The sequence below is a fragment of the Triturus cristatus genome, chromosome 11 (assembly GCF_964204655.1).
Source record: "Triturus cristatus chromosome 11, aTriCri1.1, whole genome shotgun sequence".
Lineage (NCBI taxonomy): Eukaryota > Metazoa > Chordata > Amphibia > Caudata > Salamandridae > Triturus > Triturus cristatus.
The window spans coordinates 191,456,069-191,482,506 of record NC_140594.1 but is presented as its reverse complement, the minus strand read 5'-3'; the positions used below and the strand labels follow the sequence as shown (position 1 = coordinate 191,482,506).

At 43.2% G+C, this 26,438-nt stretch overlaps 1 protein-coding gene across 1 annotated transcript in view; it reads right to left on the bottom strand.

The window, feature by feature from the left end:
• Positions 1–26,438, bottom strand: part of RPH3A (rabphilin 3A) — an 889,811-nt gene that overhangs the window by 516,657 nt on the left and 346,716 nt on the right. Inside the window, exon 3 of the mRNA XM_085633027.1 lies at positions 15,079–15,225. Coding sequence (XP_085489153.1) covers positions 15,079–15,225 — 147 coding nt within the window. The remainder of the gene's footprint in view (positions 1–15,078; positions 15,226–26,438) is intronic.

The window sequence follows — 26,438 nt, the reverse complement described above, 5'->3', positions numbered from 1 at the left end:
CCTCAGGGATATTACATGTTATAAGGGAATCCATGGGTTTGTCCCTGGTTCTTATTAAATCCCAAAAACCCTTTGAATCCCTCCCAGCACTTGCCAATTTTAGGTCACTCCAGAACTGGTTCTCCCATTCTTTCTTCGCCTTGCTAATAGCACCCTTGTACAACTTCCTGGCTATACTAATCAATACGGTATCCTTGAGTTTAACTGCGATAATTAAATCCCTTTTCGCACTTCTGCAGGGAGCAGAATACCAGCCAGGGTTACCCTTGGGGCGCCCTGTCTTGTTGGCCCTATGACCTGGGTTTCGCATAGTGAAGAGATCACCTAGTGCATTGGTAGTATGGTTAAAAAGAGTGGAGATCTCATGGTCATTTGGCATAAAGGAATCTAGTCTGAACAAGGAATTGGTCATGATTGATCTTATTTCCACGATCTTGCCTTCGTCAAGAGCCACATTTTTCCATTTAAGGCGCATCCTGCAATTCGAGGGGCAAACGTCACTTGTTGACTTCCACACATGATGGGCTTGCAGTTTCTCCACAACTGTCCACATAGGGGACAGTGTCAAAGACAGCGGATTGTGATCGCTGTCAGATGAGGGGAGGACTGCCATATCCAACAGATGACCCCAGAGCTTGAAATTCAACAGGATGTAGTCAATTCGAGATGAATGTCCTACCCTGTTGAAGGTATGGGCCCCACAAGAGTCCGACTTTGACCGTCCATTTACTGCCCTCAAACCATATTCCAGGGTTAGGGCATTTAAATGGATAGCAGTTTGGGTCCAGCTCTTGATGGGTGGAATTGACAGGGATGGAATCCCTCTCCTAACATCTTCTTCTTGGGTGCCTAGTATGTCATCCTCAGCTGGGGGTTCAAAAGTGCAATTGAAGTCCCCTGCTAACATGACATACGAATCAGTCCTACAAGATCTGAGTGCATCCTCTAAGCCCAGTAGGGTCAATGAGGGCGTGCCCCCTTTCGGGGATCTAACATAAATATTAAAGATCTCTAAAGTCCGCCCCCCGGAAGACCCTCTAACCACTAGTCTCTGCAAGTCTGGGGACTTAATTTCTATGCACCTTATGTAATACCCTAATAAGATGCTTACCCAGATTAATAGACCGCCTGAAGGTCGACCTCTCCCGGCGGACGAAGGAATTGCAGGTACAAAGTAGGTAGTATAGCCAACCTTGTAACGGGGTTCCAGACACCAGGTTTCCTGGAATAAACATATCCCGAATGACTCAATAAAAGAGTTCCATTCCGGTATGTCCAAATTACGAGAAATGCCCGCTATGTTCCAGCTGACAATCTTCAAAACCTCGACATCAACTGCAGCCTGTACAGGAGGTAGCCTCTGCACAGGTAGACTATCCTGAAATGCAGAGATGGTTGGTACATCGCTCGCCAGTTCCACCTGGTTTGGGACATCAGAGGCAAACTAATCGGGATTTGAATAACCTGTTAACTCCACGATAAGGGACGGAGCACTACCCTCAAAAAGAAATGGGTTATGACAGGGTGGGTCCAAAACTACCCCTTTACAATCTATAACAACACTCTCTTTTTCAACATATACGGCAGGTGACTTCGTGAGAGGTCGGTCACTCTTTTGTCAACAATTCTGCCAGGGCCAAGTGAGGTATGGGCATGAATTTTGACGAAGCAGGCTGGAGTGGTGGGGATAATAAGAGGTATGCCTGCCATTCCATATCTCCCAACTAGCCGCTCTAGCAGACCGTACAGGGGCTGCATGGTGATTAAAAAAACTAAGGTCACGTGTACCAATTCCTATATTGGAGCCCATACTTCCCTCACTATTATTAAAGCTGCAAACATAGGTGGCTACCCTGGGGTCTTCAAAATTGACTATAATGCAGTCCCCCATTATATCTTTGGGCCGGGTGCCTAACCAGCTAACCCTCCTCACATGGATAACCCGACCACCCAGTGAACTAGGGAGAGGTCTATTTTCTTTCAGCCAAAATAAGATTTTATTCTTGAGTTCGGCATAAGACTCCTGTTTGCCTGGTTTCAGCACAGGGACCCCAGTAAGTACTGCCACAAATGGTTGGCAGTCAGGGGGTAAATTAGGAATGGGGACAGGCACGATGCTTGGGGCATTTCTTGGTTGAGAAGTGTGAATTGAAGTTATTTTGCCAGATTTAGTATTACTAGTACCAGTACAGTTATTATCGCTAAGTTTATTTATCATAGTGGTACCGCTTGTACTTGGGCCCACAAACCCCGCAGTCATCACTGGATGGGCAATGTTACCCAGTGCTGCGTTAGATTTTGCTGAGACCCCCACTGTGGCCGCCCCAACCTTTGGGATAGCCCCAGAGGAGGCCGCAGTTTGTACAACAGGGCTATTTTATAAGTCTTAGCTTCAAATGGTTGGAGTGTGTTCAGACAAGATATGAGGATGGGGACGCCGGCTGGTATGAATTAAAAACTGCCCATGCATGCTTGCATTTGGCTGGTGTTGCTCTGTCTGCGTGGTAGGACCAAAGATGGAAATTTTTCTTAATGCTTAATTTGCAGGCCGATTGACTTGGATTTAAGTCCCACAGTTCATTCACGGACAGTAGCTGCACACAATCATTTAAGAACAGATGGTGTGACCTGGCTGGCCCACTGGAGCTGATATCGGCCCATAGTAGGGCCTCCAGAAAGTGCACTCTGGCCCTTCTCAGCTCATGACATAGATTGAGGAAAGCTCTGGCACCTTCCGCTTGATGGTCAAAAAGGACAAGTTCTATTCTGATCTGAGCAGTGGACAAGGTTTTTGGCAGCCACAGCACTCGTATATAAATCTTTATTGCATGTTGGTTCAGTGCACTGCTGAGCAATTGTATACACAGGATTCAGGAATCTCTGAAACCAACATGGATACCTACTTTAATTCAATTTCAACAGTATAATACCCATATTTAGATCTATCTCTGCCGAAACAGGAAATAACATTAAATAAAGCTATAAAGGCTACATAACTGTTAACAAAAATTATAGCCCCTGGACCACATGGATTTCCCCTTTACTCTTAACACTTTCTTTTTTACACTGTGTACCTTGTCTGTTATTTTATTTCTTTTACATCTTTTTATCTTCTGGGAATTCATTTTAATCCTTCACTGAAGCAGGTACATGTTTCTTTCCTAAGTTAGACAAGGATGTAACCCCTGTAAAACCTTTCAAACTACAAATATGGATTGAAAGGTATATGCAAAGAATGTGGACCTGCAATTGGAATAATTTCTAAATTGTGTGATTAAAAATGAAAAAACAGGATTTATTGCGAGCAGATTATCTTCTGTAAATGTTCGAATGCTTTTGAATATTACAAGTACAAATTTCCTTTTGCAGTAATCATATTAGATGCAGAAAAGGCTTTTGACCACTTGGGTTGCAAATGTATGTTTAAAGCTCTTCAATGGCATGGAATTGGATGACATTTATAAATATGATTCATATAGTGTATTCCAATTCCAAAGCTGCTCTATCAATAAATGGTTGACTGTCACCTTTTGTTCATTACATAGAGGTACTTGTCAGGTACTCGTCTTTCCCTGTTACTTTTTATTTTGGCTCTAGATCCTTTTAACCCTTTTTAGCCAAGGTAAATCAGAAGATTTTTATTGGAAGTTTTTTTTATGAAGCGAAACAAATTAAATACTTTGCTTATGTGGATGAAGTGTTCATTTATTTGAATAATATAAAGGATTTTGTGCCTTTTTTTTTTTAAAGAATGCTGACATTTTTTCTAAAATATTAAATTATAGGGTGAATAGGGATAATCAAAAATCATTCCCTTAAATAAATATTGTTTAACAGATGAATGTAATGATTTTGGAATACTTTGAAATAGGAATAACATGAAATACCTTGGTTCATGGTTTACTAGTAATGTTAAAGATACAGTTAAAATAAATCAACAAGTTACCAAAAAGAAGATTGAGATGTTAATTTAAAATTGGTCTCCATTATTTCCTTCCATAAGGGCAATTAGATAGTTTAAAAAAAGTGTGTTTCTCACTGTTATATTGTAAAGCTTTTCTATATTACCAAGTAAAATTCTTGATAGCTTTCTTCAGAATATTGATTCCTGCCTACCAAAGTTTCTCGGGAAGTGAGGAAAACATAGGATTCAATTGAGTAAACTGAAACAATCTAGAGAACAAGATGGTGTTCAACTTCCCAATTTGTTTCTAAATCACTTAGGGCCTGATTAAGAGTTTGGCGGGCCATAGGACTGCTAAACTCATGGTGGAGGTGGGGTGGCGGTCGCCACACCAGCGGTCCGACTGCCATATTAAGAGTACGGCGGTCAGAACTCCGGGGAACTGGCGGTCTGGGGAAGCAATATGCTTGGCGGTGCTCCAGCGGCACAGCCAAGCATATTACGAGTTTCACCAACCTCAGCCTTTTCATTGTGATGAGCCCGCCATGAAAAGTCTAGAGGTGGGAATACAAAGGGAGCCCTATAGGGCACCCTGTTGCACCTGTGCAAGGGGATGCATTCCGGAGGGCACATTTTGTGCCCCCCTTTCTGCGTGCACCCCCCCTATCCTGCACGGCATGGACTGCACAGACCATACCATGCAGGAACAGCCTTAGGCGCTCCCATTGCTGCAGCTTTTCAATAGGCACCGCAATGGGACCTCCGCGCCGCCAACCAGACAACGAGGAAACTCGTAATCTGGCAGCTGGCGGTCAACTTTGGTGCTCTGGGAGCGGGAAGCTGGCGTGGCAGCCCGCTCCAGGACCACCAAAGTCATAATCAGCCCCTTAGCTTTTGTCTTTCAAACAGGCTCAGTATTGGTTGTTTTCCTCTAATTTCAATTCGGCTATTTCCTTAGGCGTTCTAAATAAATCCCAATTTCTTGAATCATCTTCATGACATAATAGGAATATTAAGAACAATTTTGGGGGAAGATTGGGAGAGTAGAGAAGTTTTTCTGGTTTCCTAATTGTATCAATATAACATAATCTCATTTCTTGAGTTACAAAATATTTATGAGCTTCCTCCTTTCTGTAAAAATTATAAATTGGTTATAGTATTGATTGGCGTACATCTTCCTAATCTTGATCATACTTCTTGGGATGAGCTGTACCTTAATTTAATGCATTATTCTATATCTCTTTAAGTTTCAAAGATTTATGTTGCATTATGCAACAATAAAAATGAAGGAATAAAAACTAAAAATTAACAATTATGGCCATCTGATGTAAATGTTGATTCGTCAGTTGCGCCAAACTCCGTATGAAAGAAAAATTATTCTGCCCAAGATTGGCTAGTACATCTAAAATGCTGTTTTTCTTTATACAAGGGCCTTTTTCACACCTTCATTGTTAATTAAACTACAGTTACCTCCAGATGATTACGTTTGTCATGTAAAAGAATACTGGTACATTTATTCTTTGATTGTCAAAATGTTATAACATTTCAGTTGGACGTATGGGAGAAAATGTAATTGGAAATACCAATGTTTCATTTTGTTATAATAAAAATGTATTGCAGTTTATTAGAATTATGGAACAACCTCTTAGGCAAAGAGAAAATCCCAGATTTAAATATTGCAATTTGAATGCAACAAATAGTAGAGAAACCATATATCTGATAAATGGAATTGTTAAAATAGACAAATGGATCCAAAAGAAAAGATAGAGGTAATGTGGCCACTATTCATTATTTTTTAGATTGAACCTTCTAGACAGGGCTTGTGTTGTGCGTTCCATATTGCGAGGTAGTAAAAACAAAGGGGTTTGAAGTCGGCCCTTTGCTTAATATTGTTTGGCTTTCCTGTCACTCTCATTTGCCTGCTTCTTATTTGTATCCTAGCTTGTCAATCTTGTGGTTGACTCTCCCATGATCCATTGCCTCTTCACCATTGCTTCAATTGGCTGGCACTTCTGCTTGCACTGCTTGCTTTTCAAGCACTATTCTTGTTTTTGTGTTAAGCACTCCATCAGAGTGTCTGTGTTTTTGAGGCATTGCTCATGTGCTTCCCACACCCTACACTTTTAGCTACACCACACAGCATTGCTGATGCTGTGCAATATGGCAAAAACCATTGGCATAGCCAATAGCCACAAATGCAAGACCTATTGGTGTTGCCAATGCTTTTTTGTAATAGATCCTGTGTGAATGGTTCCCAAAGATTACTTACATATAAAGAGATTTCTAAACCTACTTTAAGTACTATTTTCATATTAATGTGCAAAATATACATAGGTATTTCTATAGTAAATCATCATTATTTTACACATTTCTCTTTACTACTTCTGCTTTCTCGTCTTCTATCCGTTCCTCTCTTCTACTTTCTTATTCGTTTGCTCTTTATCTCTTTATGGTTTATCTAAAATTGTTCTTTTTCATCTAAAAGGTTACTAATATACTAACAGCTTTATTTTATACGTGTTTTAATGTTTTATATTCTTCCATATTTAATATTAGTGATATTATTAGAGTTCCCTAATGATATATTGAATATTTTGATTGTATTGGTGGCATATACATTTTTTAGACAAAAATTATTCAACTTAAGAAAAGTGGTTGTTATAAATACGGTTTTCCTAAAACATATGTAGGGAGTGCAATTAATTGAAAGTGAACTTGTTTTTTCTAGTCACAAATTAGCGATGCTCAATACATTAAACTAGGTTTTCTCAAGAGAAGTCACAAAACATGTTTGCTCATAGAAGAAACATTCACGACTCCCTTATCCTGCTCATGATACTAGCTGCACACACTCTGCCTTCTGGGATCCAAGTTACAAGAACAGTCCTTCGGGGAAGCCCTGCTTGGACGATTTGGAGACAGTAACTGCAAGGAAGCCTGAAAGCAAATGGGAGCTACAAAATCAAATACTACCTTAGATTGCAGAATATTTAAAACATCACTTCCTGCCAATTTTACTTCAAAGGTTCTTTCAAATTGGCGGACAGTTTCTTTTACATTATTTTTATATTTTGTGTGCTTAAAAACAGTATAATAAAGGCAAGTTATTAGCCATTTCTCTGACAAGCCACAGCACACGTTCTAATTACCAACATGTGCTCTCTGCTGGCTTTGAACGTCTCCCTGAGCATTTCCCTTGACGTCCTCTACTCAGATTTGGCACTCTTACAAACCCTTTCAGTTGCTTTGCTTCCATTCAATTACCTCTCTAATAAAGTCAAACAGCATCTCTCCTAACACATAGATTTAACATATTTTTGCCATTGAAGTCATTTACTCCCTCAAATATAAGCTTAACAAAGATGAAACCTCCAAAATATGAAATAAATTCTACAAATCTATATTTTGAATTCTAGGACTTTCCCTCCCATAAAGTAGTAGCAAGTTATTCGCCCGCTTACCAAATGATGAGTGGAGTTAACAACATTCACCTCTTTTTTTCCAGTCACTCATCCCTATCTTTTACTGCCTTAATTAATTTTCCTGTATGGAGTTCCTACAAAATATCTAACTGTAATTTCACTTGCTCCATATAAAATTGGAATAGTGTGCCTGGGTTAGTACTGCAAGCAGGGATTCTAGGATCTCACATCATGCTGACCAAGAGAGATGGGCAGTAAACTGTGGCATAGATGAAATGTGTACATGTTGTGCTGTGGCTTGCGAAATGGAACATGCGAGTACAATTTGCTGTAGTGGGAAGGATCTGGTTTAATACTGCTGTTCTGGATTATAGATAGGAGCGGTTTAATTTTCTACCTTTGGCTCTAAAATGGGATGTTTGTTGTTTTGTTTAAATTGACATGGCGCTGAGACTCACAATTTTCTAAAATAAATCTGACAACCCGTTTGTACAAGCTGTACCTAAATTTACTATGCTAATTTGTCTCTCCATAGGTGCCTACAAATTCCTGTCTTTAAAACTCTGTTCTCCTTCGACACACCCCTGATTATCTGTTTTGACTTACCACCTCACTTAGCTCCATCACACTCTTTGCTTCTCCTCTTTCTAGCTTTGCCACCTCACTTCACACTTGGCCCACTTCATCCTGATGTACACAGATGTGTTTAAGCTCTATGTACAGGTGTGAAGAAGGTCTTGGAGGGTGGCCTGTTCCCAGCTAAGCTGTTTCTACTTACAATAAAAGAGGAACTCCCCTTAAACAGACTGGGATATTTCCTCATTTCAGTAAAACAATCCCTGGTGGGCATTCAGATTGTCAGTATCTGGTACGAGAATCCGGCCATCTTGGAAGACCCAAGAGCAAGTTTTCCTGTGGTTGCTCACAGTACAATTGCACAAAGTGCTGCAAATTAAGGCCGACTAGTATGTGGGAATTTCCGTAGGACTAGATTAGGAGTTATCACCACTCACTAGCTAGTGGCCACTCTAAGAAAAGAGTCCCATATTGAGCACCTCAAAACACTACTCTACTTGTAGAAAGAACAGAAAAGGGTGAACCCGTTGCTTTGCCTGCCTGGAAGAGGACAGTGGTCTGGACCTGCTCTCCCTTGTATCCCAGCTCTAGGCGTGCTTCACAAGGGTCAAACCAGTTGGCCTATTGTGGCTAAAAGGAGATAAAAGGCAGAAAAAAAGGATTATTGGAGTAAGAAACAATAGACCATCTTGCACTAAGCCTTGTGCTGAAAGCCCTGGCTGGAATAAGCATTTGAGTTGGCTCCCTCAACATCTCCTCCCCCAATGACTGAGACATAAGAAACTAGATGTCTCTCCCAGTCATTTGGGAAATTAGGAGTGAATTTATATAGCATCTACAGTGAGGACTGTACAACTGGCTGTGGTCATGAAGGATGGGTAGATGAGTCTATCTCTACCTCGATACATGTCCTGGGTCCCCTATAAGAGTGCCCCAAGTTTGGGAGCATTTGAATGCCATCAGCCTGGAAGGTAACCCATGCTGCCCCTACCATCCTGGCCTGTGCTGGACAAAACAGTAGACTGGTAACTTCTGCTGGAAGTGTGCCTTCTGGTGGTTGCATCTGGCAATGCACATAGATTAACTTTGACTACAACATTCTGATTGTTCCTAAGGGCATCTATGGCAATTTTTTCAAAAACTCATTTGTCCAGAATGCATGCTTATCTAATTATTTAATTGTGGTCATTTTTACTCATGTTTTTCTTCCTTTTCTCAAAATTGGGGATTTTACTTTTTGTTTCTTGACTTTAATATTGTTTTGTTGTTGCTTAAATGCTTTATTCATATTTCAATCCTGTTGGTTGTGAGTCATGGCCATTGGGCTGAGCACATTTTTCTTTTTTTAACTTGTCTAAACATGTACTGGTTGACTGACTTTGTGGGAATTCAAGATTTGACCCCTTCCTTCCCCTCTTCAGTTAATAATTTCTGAATCTCATAGGGCAAGTGCTGTTTTTCATTGTCTACGGTTATGGGGAATAAACGTAGCATTCCAATGTAGCTTCTTTCTCACATCCAACTACATAGAAGTAGTCTAGGTTGCAAATAGTCCAATCTCCGGCTTTGCATAAACTCGTAAGATATTTGCTGATTAAGTACATATGCACTTGTTAACCTTTTCTGCTACAGCCACACCAATGTTGGGGCTCTTCCAAGCCACGCCCCTCTAAAAAATGGATGTACTCCTCCCCCTGAGAAAAATCTCAAACCATTTCCAGTGTGACATTGAGTCAAGAAAAAGTTTCTGATTACCCTCAAAGTAACAATCTTGTGAGTGTGCACAAAACGTACTCTAGTAATATTACAGAATGCTAGTGTAATATTGCATGCAAGTAAACTGATGTTTGTCTATATTTTATAAGTACCAAATGTGGATTTGCACTCCTAAATCAATTTATTTTATCTTACACCTGCAAATGGCTTTGTGAATTAGACTTGCATAAAAAAGTTGCACATCTAAGTAGACCTTACATGCACAAAACTCTCATCTGTGGGTGTAAATACCTTGATCCTGAATGACAGGATCAGTAAACCTTTCCACTTGCCGACAGGATGACAATCACAAGCACAGCAAACCTTCTGCAGTAGTATTAAGGGCAATAGACAGAAGTTGGTAATTATTATTTTTTATGCGTGGATGTTTGAACTTGACACAAACGTCTTTGCATAACTGTGTTACAGATGACCGCATTGATTTTCAGTCAAACCGCTTTAGCCCTAAGCTGACAACCATATGTCACAGTTGCTATTGCTGCTTGAGGTTTCTATCAAAAGACTGGTGGCAAAAGGCCAGAAGCTTTGGCAGAGAGAAACTGGAAGGAGTTTGCCAGGGACAGTAGGTAATTTGACATAGTGACTTGATTGCTGCTGGAACACAGCTCTGTGTCAACAGGCGAAAAGGTGAATTTGTAATGTCTTGGACTACAAGCCTAGGATTTAGCTTGTGGAACAAAACACATTTTCAGTCCAGTTCAGGAAGGACCTAAAGACCTGGCTCTTCGGATGACCCCAGCACTCAACGGAGCCCCCCACCCAAATCCCTGCACCTTGGGACCCTCATGCTTTACTAACCCTTGATTGATTGATTGATTGATCTTCTTACTGTGTTCCACAAAGTGATAATCCATGGGGACTCTGATCCTACCACCTTGTTCATTGACAAAGAAGCACCTCGAGGTTGGACAAGTCGAGAAGGCACTAGAAAGGACACCGGATATCCAGGGACATATGAATTACTTTACTTCCTGGGTGATTAATGACAATTTGTAGAACACAATTCAAGTCAACATTGGCTGATTATGGGCTATTTTAACTACTTGTGTAAGGTGATAGGGTTTTTAATGGCAATCAGAATGAAAAAGCAAACTCTGCCTAATAACAAAAGGCTCATTAAAAACTGACAATGTGTGACAATGAGAGTTCTTGCCTAGCGTAGGACCTTAAGGCTTAAATTCAAAAACCCGCTGCAGCGAAGACCCTCTCCAACGTGGTATATGCGAGCGAATGAATGCTAATGCAAGGGGTGTGGACCACTTGCTTCATTATTCACGAAGGGCAGGGGCTACCAGAAGCTTTTCTCAAAATGCATTGCCAATCCAGCCTTCTTTCTGCATGCAGGTCTTATCTAAACACAGAAAAAGCACAAATGAATAGGAGATGCGCCAAACATGCATCAAAAAGTCATTGCTTGCCTTAATCTTTCTTGCCAATTAAAAAAATTACTGCCACACTAAAATGTATTGTTTTTGTCCATTGGCTCAAATGATTATGTTCACGCCACACGTGACCGATGCACAAGGGATAGCAGGAACAGTCTGTTTGCTGACATTTTTCACTGCACCAGCTATAGATTAAAATGTATATTTGTAAAGCACACGTTCACCCCAAGCACCCAACTCAGTGGTGCTCATAGTATCGACCTCAGTATGATGATAGCCTGAATGCCCCCACATCCCCAATTCATGCTATGAGCTTTAAACCCAGACGCCTGCAGTAGCAGAATGTGTCTACTGGGCCATCGGGCCTGTCTGTCCTATTGTACTGCACCTGAAGAACAATGAAAGGAAAAAAAACCAAGGATTGCCGGTTTACTCGAGAATTCCAAATAATTAATCACCGAATATTCAAGGGGCAGCTCAGAAAACGAAGAGCACAGTGGCTGGGATTCTTAAGCAGCTTCCTCTGCATTCTCATCCCCAGTCTGTGCAGGGCAGATAAGGCGCAAGGAGCGAGCGGCATCTTTGGTTATGAAAGCGCATATTAGAGAAAATGATTAGAAAAAGGTTGGAATTTGCATTCATTTGCATCACTATATGGGGGGGGGGAGGGGGGGAGCGGGGGTGATACGCACAGACTCCTTCGAGCAGAAGTGCGGGGACGATGGCGGGGAGGCAGGAGTGAGATTGAGCCTGCAAGAGGTTTATTTCCATTCCTAAATTTCTTCCTGCCCATTGAAGCTAGTTCACGCGCTCCCCGCCTGTCGGTTCCGGTTTCCTTCACCCGGAAGCACTGCAATGCAGTGGCTGCTGGCTAGGAAGCTAGTCATGCGACGGCCTCCCCCTTGAAGCAGCCAGTGGCGTGCTCATTTACAGCACAGGGTTGGCGAACTGCGAGGCAAGGAGCTACATTTGCGAACACCAATCACGTAACTGGGAAATGTGCAGTTACTGCTGCATTGCACAAAAGAGCGATGCAACCACGCGGCAAAATGGGTGCTAATATTTTATGCCAAAGGTGTCCAGAGTGTGTCAGTGGGCCGGAGACATGGCACAGCATTAAGATGTTCATGTAAGATTAAAGTACACACCGTGCGCCTTATTCAAAGAAAACGTTGAAAAGTACTGCAGTACGTATCACATTTCTTTCCAAGTTGCTTAGGAGCTTGACTCTGAAGCTGCAACAGGCACAGGTGTCCAAGTCTACTCCTGGAATTATTTGATGGAGTGATATGTATGGCTAAGGGAATTTTTCGCATGCATACATTCACATAATGTGCATTCACATATGTGTAAGTCCCCTATATTGGGAACATTCCATTTACACCCCGACATAGATTTACTACTGCTCTCAATACGTGTAAATGCACAATTGTGTGAGGGGGAAATAAACTTTGGAAAGGTTTGCAAACACCCCCAAACATGACATTTGTGAGTGTGCACAAACTTATCAAGGCTTTCCCGCCCTGGAATGTCCACCTTGGCAGAAGATTTACTCTCATCAAAGGTAGGGAAGTTAATAATTCTAAAAGTCCAAAACCCTGTTTTAAAAATCATAAACTGAATTAAAAAATGCAAAACAATCCATTTGCACCTTTAGATTACAGATGTATATGCACAAAACAATCCATTTGCACCTTTAGATTACAGATGTATATGCACAAACCAAGACATTTGCACCTTTAGATTACAGATGTATATGCACAAAACAATCCATTTGCACCTTTAGATTATAGATGTATATGCACAAACCAAGCCATTTTCACATTTGAAATGTAAGTGTACATATGACTAAGAAATGGAGTGGATGAGCATTTCTGAGTATCATCTGTGCTTAGTTGTAGAATCTATTGGTAGAACACAGGAGTATCGTGGAACTGCCGCCCTTCCGGAACGCATTAAAGACACCCCTCTTCCCAAAAGAATCCTACTGCGCATTCTCTAGTGCTTAGATGTTTTTTGAGATCGGTGGCACTCTACGACTTCAAAGATCGATTGATAATTTGTTGCTTGACCTGCACCATAGTTGCATTTATTGTTTATAGCTTCTAAAGTTCAGAAAAGGCACCCGGTCACACTTCAGAATTACAAAACGCATGTCTTCATTTTTGCTTTCCTAACTGCTGAATGTGTCTGGGTAATTTACAGGTATTTACATTTTGTTATATGTTAGGAAATGGTATCCTACAGCCCTTCTTTCACCCTTTTATGTACCCCATCAAGATTTTCCCATTTTTTCTTTACTTTTCTTTCTCTGCCTACAAAGTGAGAGGAGTTTGTAGACATCAGTCCCCGTGTTAAAAAACATAGGCAGCAGAAGACATAGACTGATAGTTGACCTCTGTCTTAAAAGCGCAGCAAAGGTGACACGGTAAATACAGAATTTAGAGGCATCTTTCGTAATTGCTTGGAATTTCGTGACTCACCAAAAATCCGCTCGACGCACGGTTTGGGGGACACTGCTTTATGGGATTCTTTCTATGTTGGTAATTTTACTTGAATTTGGTAAAATGCAATATATTATCTTCCTACATCTTCTGAATTCTACAAACAGCTCACCAGGGGCCGTGTTACAAAAGTGGCCTGGGGTTACAACAGCGCTAGTGCCCGCTTTGTGTGCCCCCCGGGCACTGTGGTATTAGACAAGGAGCCACAGACTCTTGTGCGGCCCCTTCTGTAGTACAGATAGCGCTAGAGCACATATAGCACCAGCACTGACACCAGAGGGCCTTCCCTCACGCCCCCATGCAAATGAGGGAATCCCTTTGCCTCTGCGCCCGCGTCTTATTATTATAGACGCGTGCACTGAGGCAAAAAACCTGTCAAGAGGCGCACTGACAGTGCGTCACCTAAACGTTGTGCACTGTAAGTTCGCCCCTGATGGCAGCCCTCTGAAGGAAAGAAAGGGGGTCCTTTGGACCCCCCAGGCACTCCCTTGCAGCCATGTGCAGTCAATCACTGCACCCACCTGCAAGGGGATCTCTGTATCCTCTTAAATGTGCAGGGTGGTTGCCGTCTGCACAGTGAAACACGGAACAGCTGCTTCAAACTTGACACGTATTTTACTTGAATGCGCTGCCCTGGGGGCAGCACATTCAATGTAATAGGGCACACCTTCCCGGCTTGCGCCCGGCGCACCTGTTTTAAGGTGCGCGTGGCACAAACAGGGAAAGTGCGACCCATTCATAATACCACCCCAGGTGCACGTTATTATGCATCTCATTCCAGGATACGGTGTGAAACAACCAATCTGTCTCCCCCAAAACGCCCGCCAAGCCTCTGTACCTCTACACAAACCTCAATCCTTCAGCCTCCATTATTCTCTCACATAATTCAAGATTTTGTACATTTCAATTATTGTCAGTCTCACTGAAAATAATTCTATTTGAAAAAACGTTGCGGTACAGAACATGGAGAATGACATACCACATACTTGTCCTCCTTCCGGAAATTTTTCAGAATTTTTTTTTTTGAATGTCAAAAAGTATTTCACTATTATTAAGAACCTGATTCCAACTCAAGTGAAAATACTGAATTGAGTGCCAGCTCCAATTTGCTCCATACTCAGATTTAATATGCAGGCACAAATGCACATTCCAGGGTGTTTTTTCACTGCTAATTATCCCCATATCACACTTAACACAACGCATTGGGTATTCTGCATGGTTTGAAAATGCCCAGAATATACATTAGCATTGCATTGCATACCATTTTTGAACGTTTGTAGACAGAATGGGTTGCAAATGTTGGCGACCAGACATTAGCTAACCCGAGCAATCTGTATATACTGGATGCGCAGTTTACTCCCGGGAGGGCGCGCATATTGCCGCCCTCATGAAAACAGCACCTTAGACATTCAGATTGCGTTTCATGATTTATTCCTGTCAACTAAAGGCTATCTCTTTATGCGCTGCAATAAAGCAAACAACATAAACTGAGTTGCAGGTGATTTCCTTACCCAATACGCTCCTGCTCCATTTCTTCCATTTTCTCTGCTCGTTCGATTACTCTGTTGATAATCTCCTTTTCCTCGTCTGTCAGATCCTCATGTTTCCTCTGTCTGTCTGTCTGGTTGGCGGGATGCATTGTCCATCCGCTGGCAAGTCTGTGGATCAATTTAAAGACTATTAAACTTTTTATATGCTCATAAGATGCAGAGAACACCATATCCCCGGGCAACAGAGCAACACTTCTCAAGGTTCTGCAGATGCCAAACAGCACATTAAGGGCCCTATTACGATCTCAGTCGTAAAGCCTCTGACCTTAGGGCGGAGGCTTCATGACCGAGATCATCAGTTTCAATTCAGACTAGCTGATTACAATACAGCCGGTCGGAACTGAAACTGGCCAGTCATTCCGGCTGCCTTCCGACGGGTTCCAGGAGCCCGGCTGCCAGTCGGAGACGAGCCTGTAATCCAAATGGAAGGCATTTCCGCCTTCTGGATTACGATGCATGGTTTCCGGCAGGGTTTGTATGCTGGCTTTTCTGACATGGAAACCATGTCGGAAAGCATGTTTGGGGAACTGTAGCAGGGCCCCCTTCTGTCTGCGGCCTCCGATTTGGGGCCGAGGTGGCACCATAATTGCCCCCTTAGTGATCCCTGCACCTTGAAGTGCCTGCCACGGGGTGCAGTGATGAACACAGACTCCCATTCCTCTATGGGAGCTTGTGTTACGACGGTTTACGGCTGTAACACGAGCTTCCAGCGAGTAATGGGAGTGCAGTTGCATCATGATTAGGCGGTCAGGACCGCCCACCCGAGATCAGTCCCGTTGCAAACAACATTGAAATAAGCCCCTTATTCTCTATTCTTTATTCAAATTTTGTGATCATACAACATTTTAGTGATAGAAATTGCATTTTAGAGTTGAAGAAAAATGAAGGGTTCCCTGGCTTAGACGTTTCCTCTGTTGTTCTTCCTGCATTTCACGACTTCCCATACACTGACCTGAAGCTTAAGGCTCTCTCCTCTCTCTGACGGTCCAAAATTCAGTATTATGAACTGCCCTTTCACTGATTTTGTGCATTGTACAAAATGCACTCTGAATTGTGCAAGCTCTGGCATATTATGAGGCTTGCAGTCACAGTGACAGCGGGCATCCTTCCTTCCACTACAGACCTAGTGATGCCAGCATGCAGAATTCTCCTCTGTATAGCCTCGTCACTTCATGTCATGTTTGCTAGACATGATTGCTTCTGCAATGAAGGCTTGTGTGGTTCTTTTTAGAATTCGAGATATTAGAAAAATAATGCATGGAGGAAAAGTTTTTATTTTGATACTTTTATCCATAGTCTCATAAGGATACAGTGTTGCATTTTAGAAACAGTAACACATGTGGAAATGGGTCTCACCGGAAATGTTATGAGTATGAGCCGGGGAAAATATAAACATATTTCAAATTAACAAAGACTTTCAAGTGGGTTTTGTCATATTCCAAAAAATGGTCTTTGGAGCAAGTGCACGTCAACCAACAAAAATACACCCACAATTAAGCACAAAAACACCCGGATGACGCAAAGATTGCCGATAATGATTACTTAAGGCTCACTATGTTCCGGAGTTTCACAAGATCCAGGGAAGAAACCTGCAGAAGGCCAGCGGTGAGCGCTAATGACCAGCAGCGCAAGTGTGGTATATATGAGGTAGCATTTGACACCAAGGTGTCCATTTGAACTGTCAATGAGGTTATTTCTGATGGGATGAGTTGACTCCAAGTGTGAGTAATGCTCTGTGTATGGGGCTTTATGGATCCTTGCCTAGATTAACAGCTAGATTTAAGTGGTTTTTAAGCTTTCAATAATAACCATCAGGTTTCTTCAGACTAAGTTTATTTTAGGTAATGTGTTGGCTGAGTTCCATAACTACCCTTTACTGTTTTTACTACAATATGCATTGACGCACTCATGTCACGCGGCTACCTGGGAAATGACACAAATTATTCTTTGTTGAAACTCAATTAAAACCATTCTAGTAGTAAATAAATATTCTCTTGCTTACTGTCATTTAAGAGTTTAACCAATCAAAATCACTGAATGCAAAATAGAAGGCTGTAATTTATAAAGACAAATCAGCCACAATGGACCTAGTTTAAATTTATGTTTGACAGTCAGTTCTCCACAGATTCATGAATTGAAACAATCGGCACAGGAGCGGCCAATCTGTGCAGTTAAACAGGCATGGTCTGACTGGCCGTAGTGGGCACCGGGCGTTTTCCCAGATGGCCAAAAGAGATGGGGCTGGTTTTTGACCCGTGGTGGCCGGTTTTGTTACTGGGGGCCAGTCTTGCAGCAGTTCTGCAATATCGACCCCTGTAACAAAAGTGGCAGTGGTGCTTGACACTAGCCCCCCCCCCGAGGGGGGGGGGGCAGTGCTTCTTAGTAGCACCTGCCCCTCCCCTTTATAATGTAAGCATGCACAATGAAATTGATTTACTCTTATTAAAATGACTGATTCAGTCAGCAGATATTGTTTTACTGAAGTCTGATTTTTTCAAGTAAAAAAGATGCAATTTAATTTAGAAACTATTGCTTTGAGACTACCATTGCTTGTACTCTATTCACAATGAAAAGCATTTTTCATTTATTTGGCCACGGCTCCATTAGTGGATGAAATTCTCATGTTCACTTTTATTGAGTCCAAGTAGTATTTACTCTCAACAGAAAGCACAGGACATGGGGATGAGCAAGCAGCCTTTCTGCAAGGTGTGTGTCTTTGGCCAAATATCCTGGCCACTGTCATTGTTGAAGTGTTTGCTGGAACTGGTTCAGTTTCAGCCTAATAAAACAAAGGGTTCTTCCTCAGGAGAAGTTGTTCCCAAACATTTTAGAGCCACAACCCACTTTTTGGAATGACAACCTTTCATGACCCGCCTGATTTTAATGGACATAAGGAGGGGTGATTTTTTTTTAATGTAACTAAAACATTGTGTGGTAGCGCACTGCCATTTACAGACGGCTTAGTTTCTATTGAATTGGCCACAGATTTTGCACAAACATACTTTTATATGAAAATACTATATTGCACACAAATGAGGTTTGGAAATCGGGTTTCTGTTTAAATTTATCATTTGTGCATTGTCAAGTCTTCATTTATTATGTTCATATTAAAATCTGTGTTGCAAAAACAACTCCATCACACTTTTCCTGTACTCCAGCAAGATTGTCACATATTTTACTTTAAAAACCCCTCTCACTTTGCACTCAGTGAATGACAAGTAAACACCAATTTCATAAGCAGCAATTGTCAGAAGACATATAGCCTGTCATTAGACCCTTGTTTTGGAGTCTAAGGAGTACTGCAGGGGTACATGCAGGCAGCAGGGACACAGGTACCTCTGGATAACACTAAATATACGGAGAACCTTATAACTTTAAAGGCTACATGGACAAGGGGCAAACACAAGTGCGCAACCTTAAATGTTACACAATAAATTACTGACACACTTCACATAGAACCAGGGAAACGAGGAACTCCAGTAATGAACTACTGCATGGGTTTACCATGGAGAGCCAGTGGGAAATCCCCCCACAAACCACAAGGAGCTCCCATTAACCTCATTAGTGTTAACCTAGACAGGAGTCCAGTTGTCACCCACACTTAAAGTACCCCAAAACAGCCAGTAGAGTTTAGCAGTTTGCCGGTGAACAATACACCACAATCCGAGAACTGATCCGGAGACTCTTGACACCGGTCTCCTGCTCCAGAAAAAAACATCCGGTCTCCCGGAATAATACAATGAGGAGAAGGTTGTCGTGCTAACACTGTGTCAAGTGACATTTGACCATACACAAGTCAAGATATGTTCAGACCAGATCACTCCATGATGGTCCAAGTTTTAATATGCCTTTTTGTCCGTGATGGTCCCCCGAGATGTGTGGCCTGCTCTAGTTCTCACATCCATTAGCGCACAAGCAGGGGTACAAAGGTGAGAGGTCATTTCCTTGAGTATACCAGCGTGCTCACCTTTTCCTTATACCATCATCTCTTGACCTGTCTTTCAAAATGTTTCTTCTCTCTTGGTTCTTGGCTGCTGATTTATTATGATTGTTAGCGAATCACTCCTTAGCCTGTGACCTCCTTGCAGGTATGAACTATTTGTTCCCTGTTTTCCAGGTGCTAATTGGTTGTTTGATGATGTGTGTTAACCAGAACTTACTTCCCGCGTTCTTGTAAAGTGCGCGAATGCCTTGGAGGCGCATCTGTACTATATAAACATACCCAAAAATACATGAATTAATAAAATCAATTCTCTTGCATCCCGCACATCTCCTCGATGAAATCGCTTTGGCCTGGACAGAACCTGGTTTACCTTTCTCTTTCATTATATTAGGACAACCCAGGCAAACTCTGATGTCCATCTCCCTTTGGGCAACAAATAAATCCATGCAATAACAAATGTCGACTCTTCGTGTTATCAGTGTTAGGGGGTGCATATTCCACCAGTGGCTGAGCCAGGAGCTCTAAACGATCAACCCCTTCATAGACGAGCAGTTTCCTGCTGAGGGTCTTGGACGGTGGATTCAAGAGCACAGTGGTTTCGTATGAATAGGGATTCGTGCCTCCTGTATGAATACAGTCATTATACTAACCCGTTTTCTCGCTCTGTGTCATTCATCCACACGGAGTATCATTCTTTTCTTTAAACCGGAACTAAGTGTTAAACGTGTTTTATTTACTAAAACTGGAATATCAATGTAAAATTCAGTATTTCCTCGATTTTCTGCACGCAAACCCACTATGTGAGCTGCTACTGTTCCGATTCTGAAATTGTGCTGTGTAAAAATAAATGGTTTCGCAGAGATACAAGGCATCCTTTTATAGATTTGACGCGGTTGTTATTTAGGTCTTATTTCCCCTGAGTGTGTCTGCTATTTACACGTGCTGCAATTAGTTTTCTCTGTTGTGCAGTCTTCTTTCACACTCCTCATTGGAATCTGGACTGATTATTACACTGAGCGATGCAAAGCATGTCAGATGGGAAATGCTGCACCCAGGGGCGGCTCCTCCGCTAAGGCGGACGAGCGTCGCCCCACTGCTCTCAGAGCAGTGGGAAAGGGAAAAATACATTGATAATAACATAATCATCATTTTATTTTTTGTTGCTGCGGGGCTGTTACAGAGGGGTGGAGCTGGTGGCACAGGGAGGAGGAGTGATTTATGCACTTAAGTGTGCATGACAGTTTGGCTGGCCAAACAGTCATGTGCACTTTGCATGTTCTCCACCAGGCTGCATTACACAGCCTGATGAGGAACATGCACAGGCTCCTTGTCCCTGTCAGAGCGCCGAACCACGGCGCTCAGACCAATCACAATGCTGCATTGCAGCATTTTGATTGGCTTAGGAGAGGGAGGCAGCCTGTGTTCTTCCTGCTTCTTCTGGACTCGGATTCCGGGAAAGAAGCAGAAAGACAATGAGGGGAGAAGGCTGAAGAGGTGCTGTTTTAATATTTTACAAGTCCCCCACCCCCGCTCTGCCCGGTCACCCCCGTTCCCACCAGCCAGGGTTTGTTCGAACTGCTATAGTTTGGTTTGTTGAGTCACATGCTTGCCTGATGCTGCTTCGGTGGGTACTGGGAGGGAAGCACCGGGTGGGATGCCTGCTGCTCATTGCACGTGAGAATGCCGTTTGCTTATTGGATGACCCAGCCCAATAGTAATGCAGTGCTGTTCCTTTCTTGGAGCGTCAATGGTTTGGGTTATAAAGGGAAACAGGCTTCACTACGTGGCCAGAACTAATCAGTACCATTACAACGCGGGCAATACAACAAACGCGTTGTTACCAAGCGTTCCATTAACACGTGTTCCAGTACCATGCCAATAGTTACAATGACTTGCATTAGGGAACGAGTTGTTAGATTTCAAATCCAAGACCTTCCCTACTGTTGCACAGACTGGAGTTGGAATAGTAATATATACTATTCCAAAGTTCAGCGCTTCCCCAAGGCAAGTTGTTATAACGGATTGCGTGGTAATGGAACGTATGGAAATAACGTGTTGTATTGCTCACTTTGCAAAGGCATGCATTGTAAAAGCATGAGTGATTGTGTCATACATCCGTTGTAAAATCAAACGGGGAGTGGTCATGCAATACATCCAAAGAAATTCTCTTGATTTCATGCTCTTCCAGGAAAGACATTTATTTGGAAACATGTGCTGTTGCCTTCAGACAGGTAAATACAAAGTATTAGCGCATGTGGTGTTCACAATGGGCTCCCATGGAGTGGCGATCCTGGTCAAAAAGTATCCGCCCTTTGTGAATGAGCATCAGTGGGTGGAACCGGAGGGTTGTTAAGTGGCGGTGCATGGAGAGTGGGACAGGAAATCCCTCTTTATAGTTAATGTATATGCCTCACTACGGCTCCTGTATGGGGTATTGAGGCTTTCGACCCCATCCTATTGGATGCAGCCTGTGATCTGCATCATATTGGGGGTGATTTCAATGCAGTTATGGACTGAAACTTTGAGATGCATCCTCTCAGTCCATCGCCACCAGGGCTGTCTGTGTTGGCGCCCTTTGTCAGTACCCTGGGGCTCGGAGATGTTTGGCAATACCTACACCCTGCCGAGAGGCAATATTCTTTCCTTTCCTGGGTTCACGGAACACTGACCCGCCTAGACTATATATTCCTCCCACTGCCAGAGAGTGAGTGGGTGAGAGAGGCTCAGTATTTGGCATGTGGGATATTAGACCACTTGCCCCCATTGCTGTGACAAGGGGCTCGGCGGGTGGCTAGCTGCGGAGTTGGTAGCTTGTGGGATGCAGAGGTCAGTGAGGCCCTGAGTGTGGATACTTGCATATATTTTGAGGAAAATGAGGGGTCAGTGGTCTCTCTGGTCACCCTATCAGAGGCTTACAAGACAGTGCTCAGGGACAAGGCACAGAACAAGATTGCTCGCTAGAAAAGTAGGGAGAAGCGGACGCTTCAGTTGGAGCAACAGCTCCTTTAGTTGGAGACAGCCTGGGCCATGGGGGGCGAGCAGGCAACTTACTTAGTACCAGAGGCCAAGTGGCGGCAATATCATAATTATGTGACCCAGGCAGTGTGCCAGCACAATTTGGGGGTTCAGTGTAAACTGTCTGATACAGGGGACAAGGCGGGCCACCTCTTAGCCTGGTTGGGGAGGAGAGAGAAGACTGTGTGCTGGGTGGCTTCAGTGCGGACGGAGGGAGGAGGTCTGGTGCAGACAGATATAGAGATAGCTCAGGCATTCATGGACTACTATTGGGCGTTGTATACCCCGTCACGACCGCTCAGAGGATAATATTGATGCTTTCCTGGGAGAGGTGCTAGTCCCGGTTATAGATGAGGTCAGCCGCGAAGCCCTGGTGCAGGATTTCACAATGAAGGCGATTAGGGTGGCGTGCAGATGATGTCACCCGGTAAGACTTCCTTGGCGAATGGTTTTCCGGTCAAGCTGTATAAACGTTTGACTCACTACTTAACCCAAATCTTCTCCAGTTGTTTGAGGCTTCGTGTGATGAAGGGGCACTGCCTCCAGACCTTAATCATGCGATTATCGTGGGGATCTCTAAGGAATATCAGCCTATCTTTTTGCTTAATACGGAGAGTAAGATTATGGCCAAAATTCTAGCCACCCGACTCCTTGGGTGATTGCAGGCGTAAACTACTGGGACCAGACAGGCTCATTAAAGGGCAGGTGATTCCGTTAAACCTGCAGCAACTAAAGTTGTTGTTAGATAGGCTTAAGGCAAACAGTCAACCAAGAGAAATACTGATTTTAGATGCAGAGAAGGTGTTTGACACCATTGATTGGCAGTACTTGCTGGGAACGCTAAGGCGGTTTGGCTTTGGGCCTCGGTTCTGTTGCTGGGTGACCTTTCTGTATAAGTTGCTTACTGCGGTGGTGCGGATGAATGGAGTTGTTTCAGAGCGATTCGCACTTAGGTGTGGGACTAGACAGGGGTGCCTGTTCAGGGTCTCGCATCTAGTGGGATAAGTCAGTGCTTTATCAGCATCGACGGGGAGGGTGGGGAGGAGGGGGGGGGGTCGACATGTCCCGCCTGCCCCAGGGAAGACTAGGACAGGCTGCCATTACTTGGGTATAGAGGTCACAACTGATGTGGAGTGTTCCCTGGAACTTAATTTGGGGTGAGCCCTGGGAGGTTTCTGAGCGGACACGGACCCGGATGGGCCAAGCAGTGTTATACAAGGTGAACACTCTGCCAAAGCTGCTTTACTTGCTTCAAAAACCTTCCTTCATGTCCTGGAGTGCTATTATCTTAGCCCTGACAGGATGCTACAAACTCTCCTCTGGGATGGCGGCACCCCCAGAGTGGCGCTGTGAACACTGGACCACTCTGCCTACAATGGAGGATTAACACTGCCCGATATGAGCGTGTGCCATAGGGCTGGGCAGCTGCAGGTTATTAATGCATGAGGGCACATCCCACAGAACGAAACAGCATATGGTGTGGAGAGGGCAGCCAGGGAAGGGCACCTATCTCCACTACGTCTGTGGAAGGTGGGCCTGGCGGGTTCTGCTGGGGCCCACAGTGACGCTGGGGGCATGGGATGAGGCAGTGAGGCAAGGGGTGGCAGGGGAGAAGCACCTGGTTACTTCTTTGTGGAGGGGCACAATCTTGACCGAGGTGGGCAGGCTCACTAGCTTCCATCAATGGGAACGGATTGGAATAGAGACAGTGGGTGATCTTGTGTCTTCTGGGGTGTGAGCTCAAACATTCAAAGCGCTACAGCAGGAGTATGCTCTGGCCCACACTCAGCAGTACCCATGCTTTGGGGCAGTGGGGATCTAGGGGAAGCTGTCCCATTGGGCAGCCCCTTGGAATCCTGGGTTCAGGGAAGGGAAATTACAAATAAGGTGGCGTCCCAGCTATACCGAGCTGTCCTGAATAACACCCCAGATACTCTCGGGAAGGTGCGGAAATGGTGGGAGGCAGATGTTGGGCCCCTGGAGGATGCAGACTGAGAGGCGGCATTGATGCACCCTAAGGAAGTTGCCATCCCTGCTAGGTTGAGACAGTTCAATATCCTTCATAGGACTTACTATAATCGTCCCATTTCCACAGGATAAGGAGGGCGGAAAGGGTTATGTGCATGCGGTGTGGTGTGGCAGTGGGGACCTATATGCATGCAATGTGGGACTGTCCCAGGGTGCACTCTTATTGGGTCAATGCCTACTCTTAAAAAATTAAACTGAAACATTTAATTTTTCTTTATGAAACACATCCCATTTTCCTTTAAATAAAATGGGCTGCAATTCAAAAAATAAAACGTTGCTTTATTTAAAAGCAAACACAGTCATGTTGGTCTGCTGTCCCCAGCAGGACACCATCCCTGTATTTATAGCCATTCCAAAAGGTCGCAAACTGCGACCTACCTCATGAATATTAATGAAGTAGGTCAAGTATGACTTCATTATGAATCGTTAAATGTGTCAAAGACACATTAGTACATAGGTGTTTGCGATTTCCTAATAGTAATAGTAAATCGCAAAACTTCACTAGTAGGGAATCGCAAAACGTTAGCTAAGTACATGTGGGCCATAATAAATTAAAATCACTGTCCAAAACTTGGCATGCCTACTATTTATAAAAACTCGGCATACTTATACAAACTGTTGGTAAATTATGACCTAATGTCTACCTCATTAACCTCTTCACAGCATGTAAGTATAGAGAGGTCATCCCAGGACATATCAGTTTCCATCATTATGAATTTCAGCCCTGGCCTGCCAAGTCAACAAAATTATTCTTGGTGTTGACCAGGACTCCTTCATCCATCTTGTGGCAATAAATACGTATGCAAAGGATTCCTCAATTGAGATGTAGGAAGTAGTAGTATTAGGACATGGGTCACGCCCCCAACTCGAAGCCACTCTTTTTTTCACCATCAACTAAAAAATTGCTGTGAATTTGCGTAGTGAGTTGGGCCTTTCACTCATATGTCCAAATAAAGAAAGGTTTCAAAATCAAATTCATCCTTTCCGAAATAGCTCTGTGCAAACTATACAATATCCGGTTCAGTCCAGGCTCCATTCCAAAAGTGCTCCCTCCGGAATTGGCACCGCTTCCAGTCTCCACACCAAGTTCCATTTCCGTCAATGCCTTTGTGAAGTAGTAGAAACTATGCAAGAATCTAGAAGGCAAAAGTCAATGTCTGCTTTTGAGAAGCATTGCTTTCATTTGGGAGCAATAAAAAGGCTGCTAAGGCCCACTTTGGATATACATATGACACATACACTGCGCTTTGATAGTGGCTCCAATATTGTGCCCCAAGTTTGTGATTCCAAATGTATGCACCCTGCGCCGGATATTAAGTGAGAAAGCACAAGCAGTGAATTCAGCTCCTTTAAAAAGAATAGGTATAAACGCCTGATGATTCCCAGTTAATTATGGCATAAATAAATGACTAAAGGTGATCAAGCACAATATTTAAAAATCAATATTCTGGTAATATCCCATGCGCTCCAGCACCATTTAGTGCAGCTGAGCTCTGTAAAATGTTCTTTTCCTCAACAACACTGTTCCTAAATCCATCTGTTTCACCAATCAATTATCATTATTAGTTCATCTGCAATGTGACAATAAGCATCCTCTGGACACATCCTACATTTTCGTTCTTAGTCAACCTTCTTCGATATATTTTACCACGTTGGCCAACACTTGCTCCTCAACCAAAGCCCGCCTTCACTCTACTGCATTCAACTCCCATAACATGACCACATTCAGCTAATGTACCACAATCTCATCATGCTGAAAGTACTTCATACTCTCTCAACCACACTCCTCTGCACTACTAATACCAAAAAACAGGCAAGACAGAAATTAGCTATAAACATTTGCACCCCAGATATGTACACAGTCTTGTAACACTACTCCTTACTACAATACTACTTCACTCTGCTATACTGGGTACAGCATATCCCCCCTCTCTGGTGCTAAAACGTCAACAGTTTGTAATCAGTATGTAAATTATTCTAAGTTCTGACTAATAGGTCTAAAATAGAGTGTGGCCCCTAGCGTTTTAGAACCTCCCCCTCTACATCTGAGCATCTTCTCGTAGGGATATAGACACAAAAGGTAAACAACGTTTACCCCAAAACTTTTAAAACGCAGGGAATCACAACACGGTCGTTACAACGACCGCGTTGTGATTCCACATACCATTACTCCGCAAGTTGGAACAACGTCTTGCGGAGGGGGGGGGGTTGGATTTAAAATCCAACACCTTCCCTAGTGTCCGCAAAACTGGAGTTGGAATAGTAAATTATATTATTCCAACATCCAGCCCCCCCCCCCCCCGAAAGTTGTTGTTCCGACTTGTGGAGTAATGGT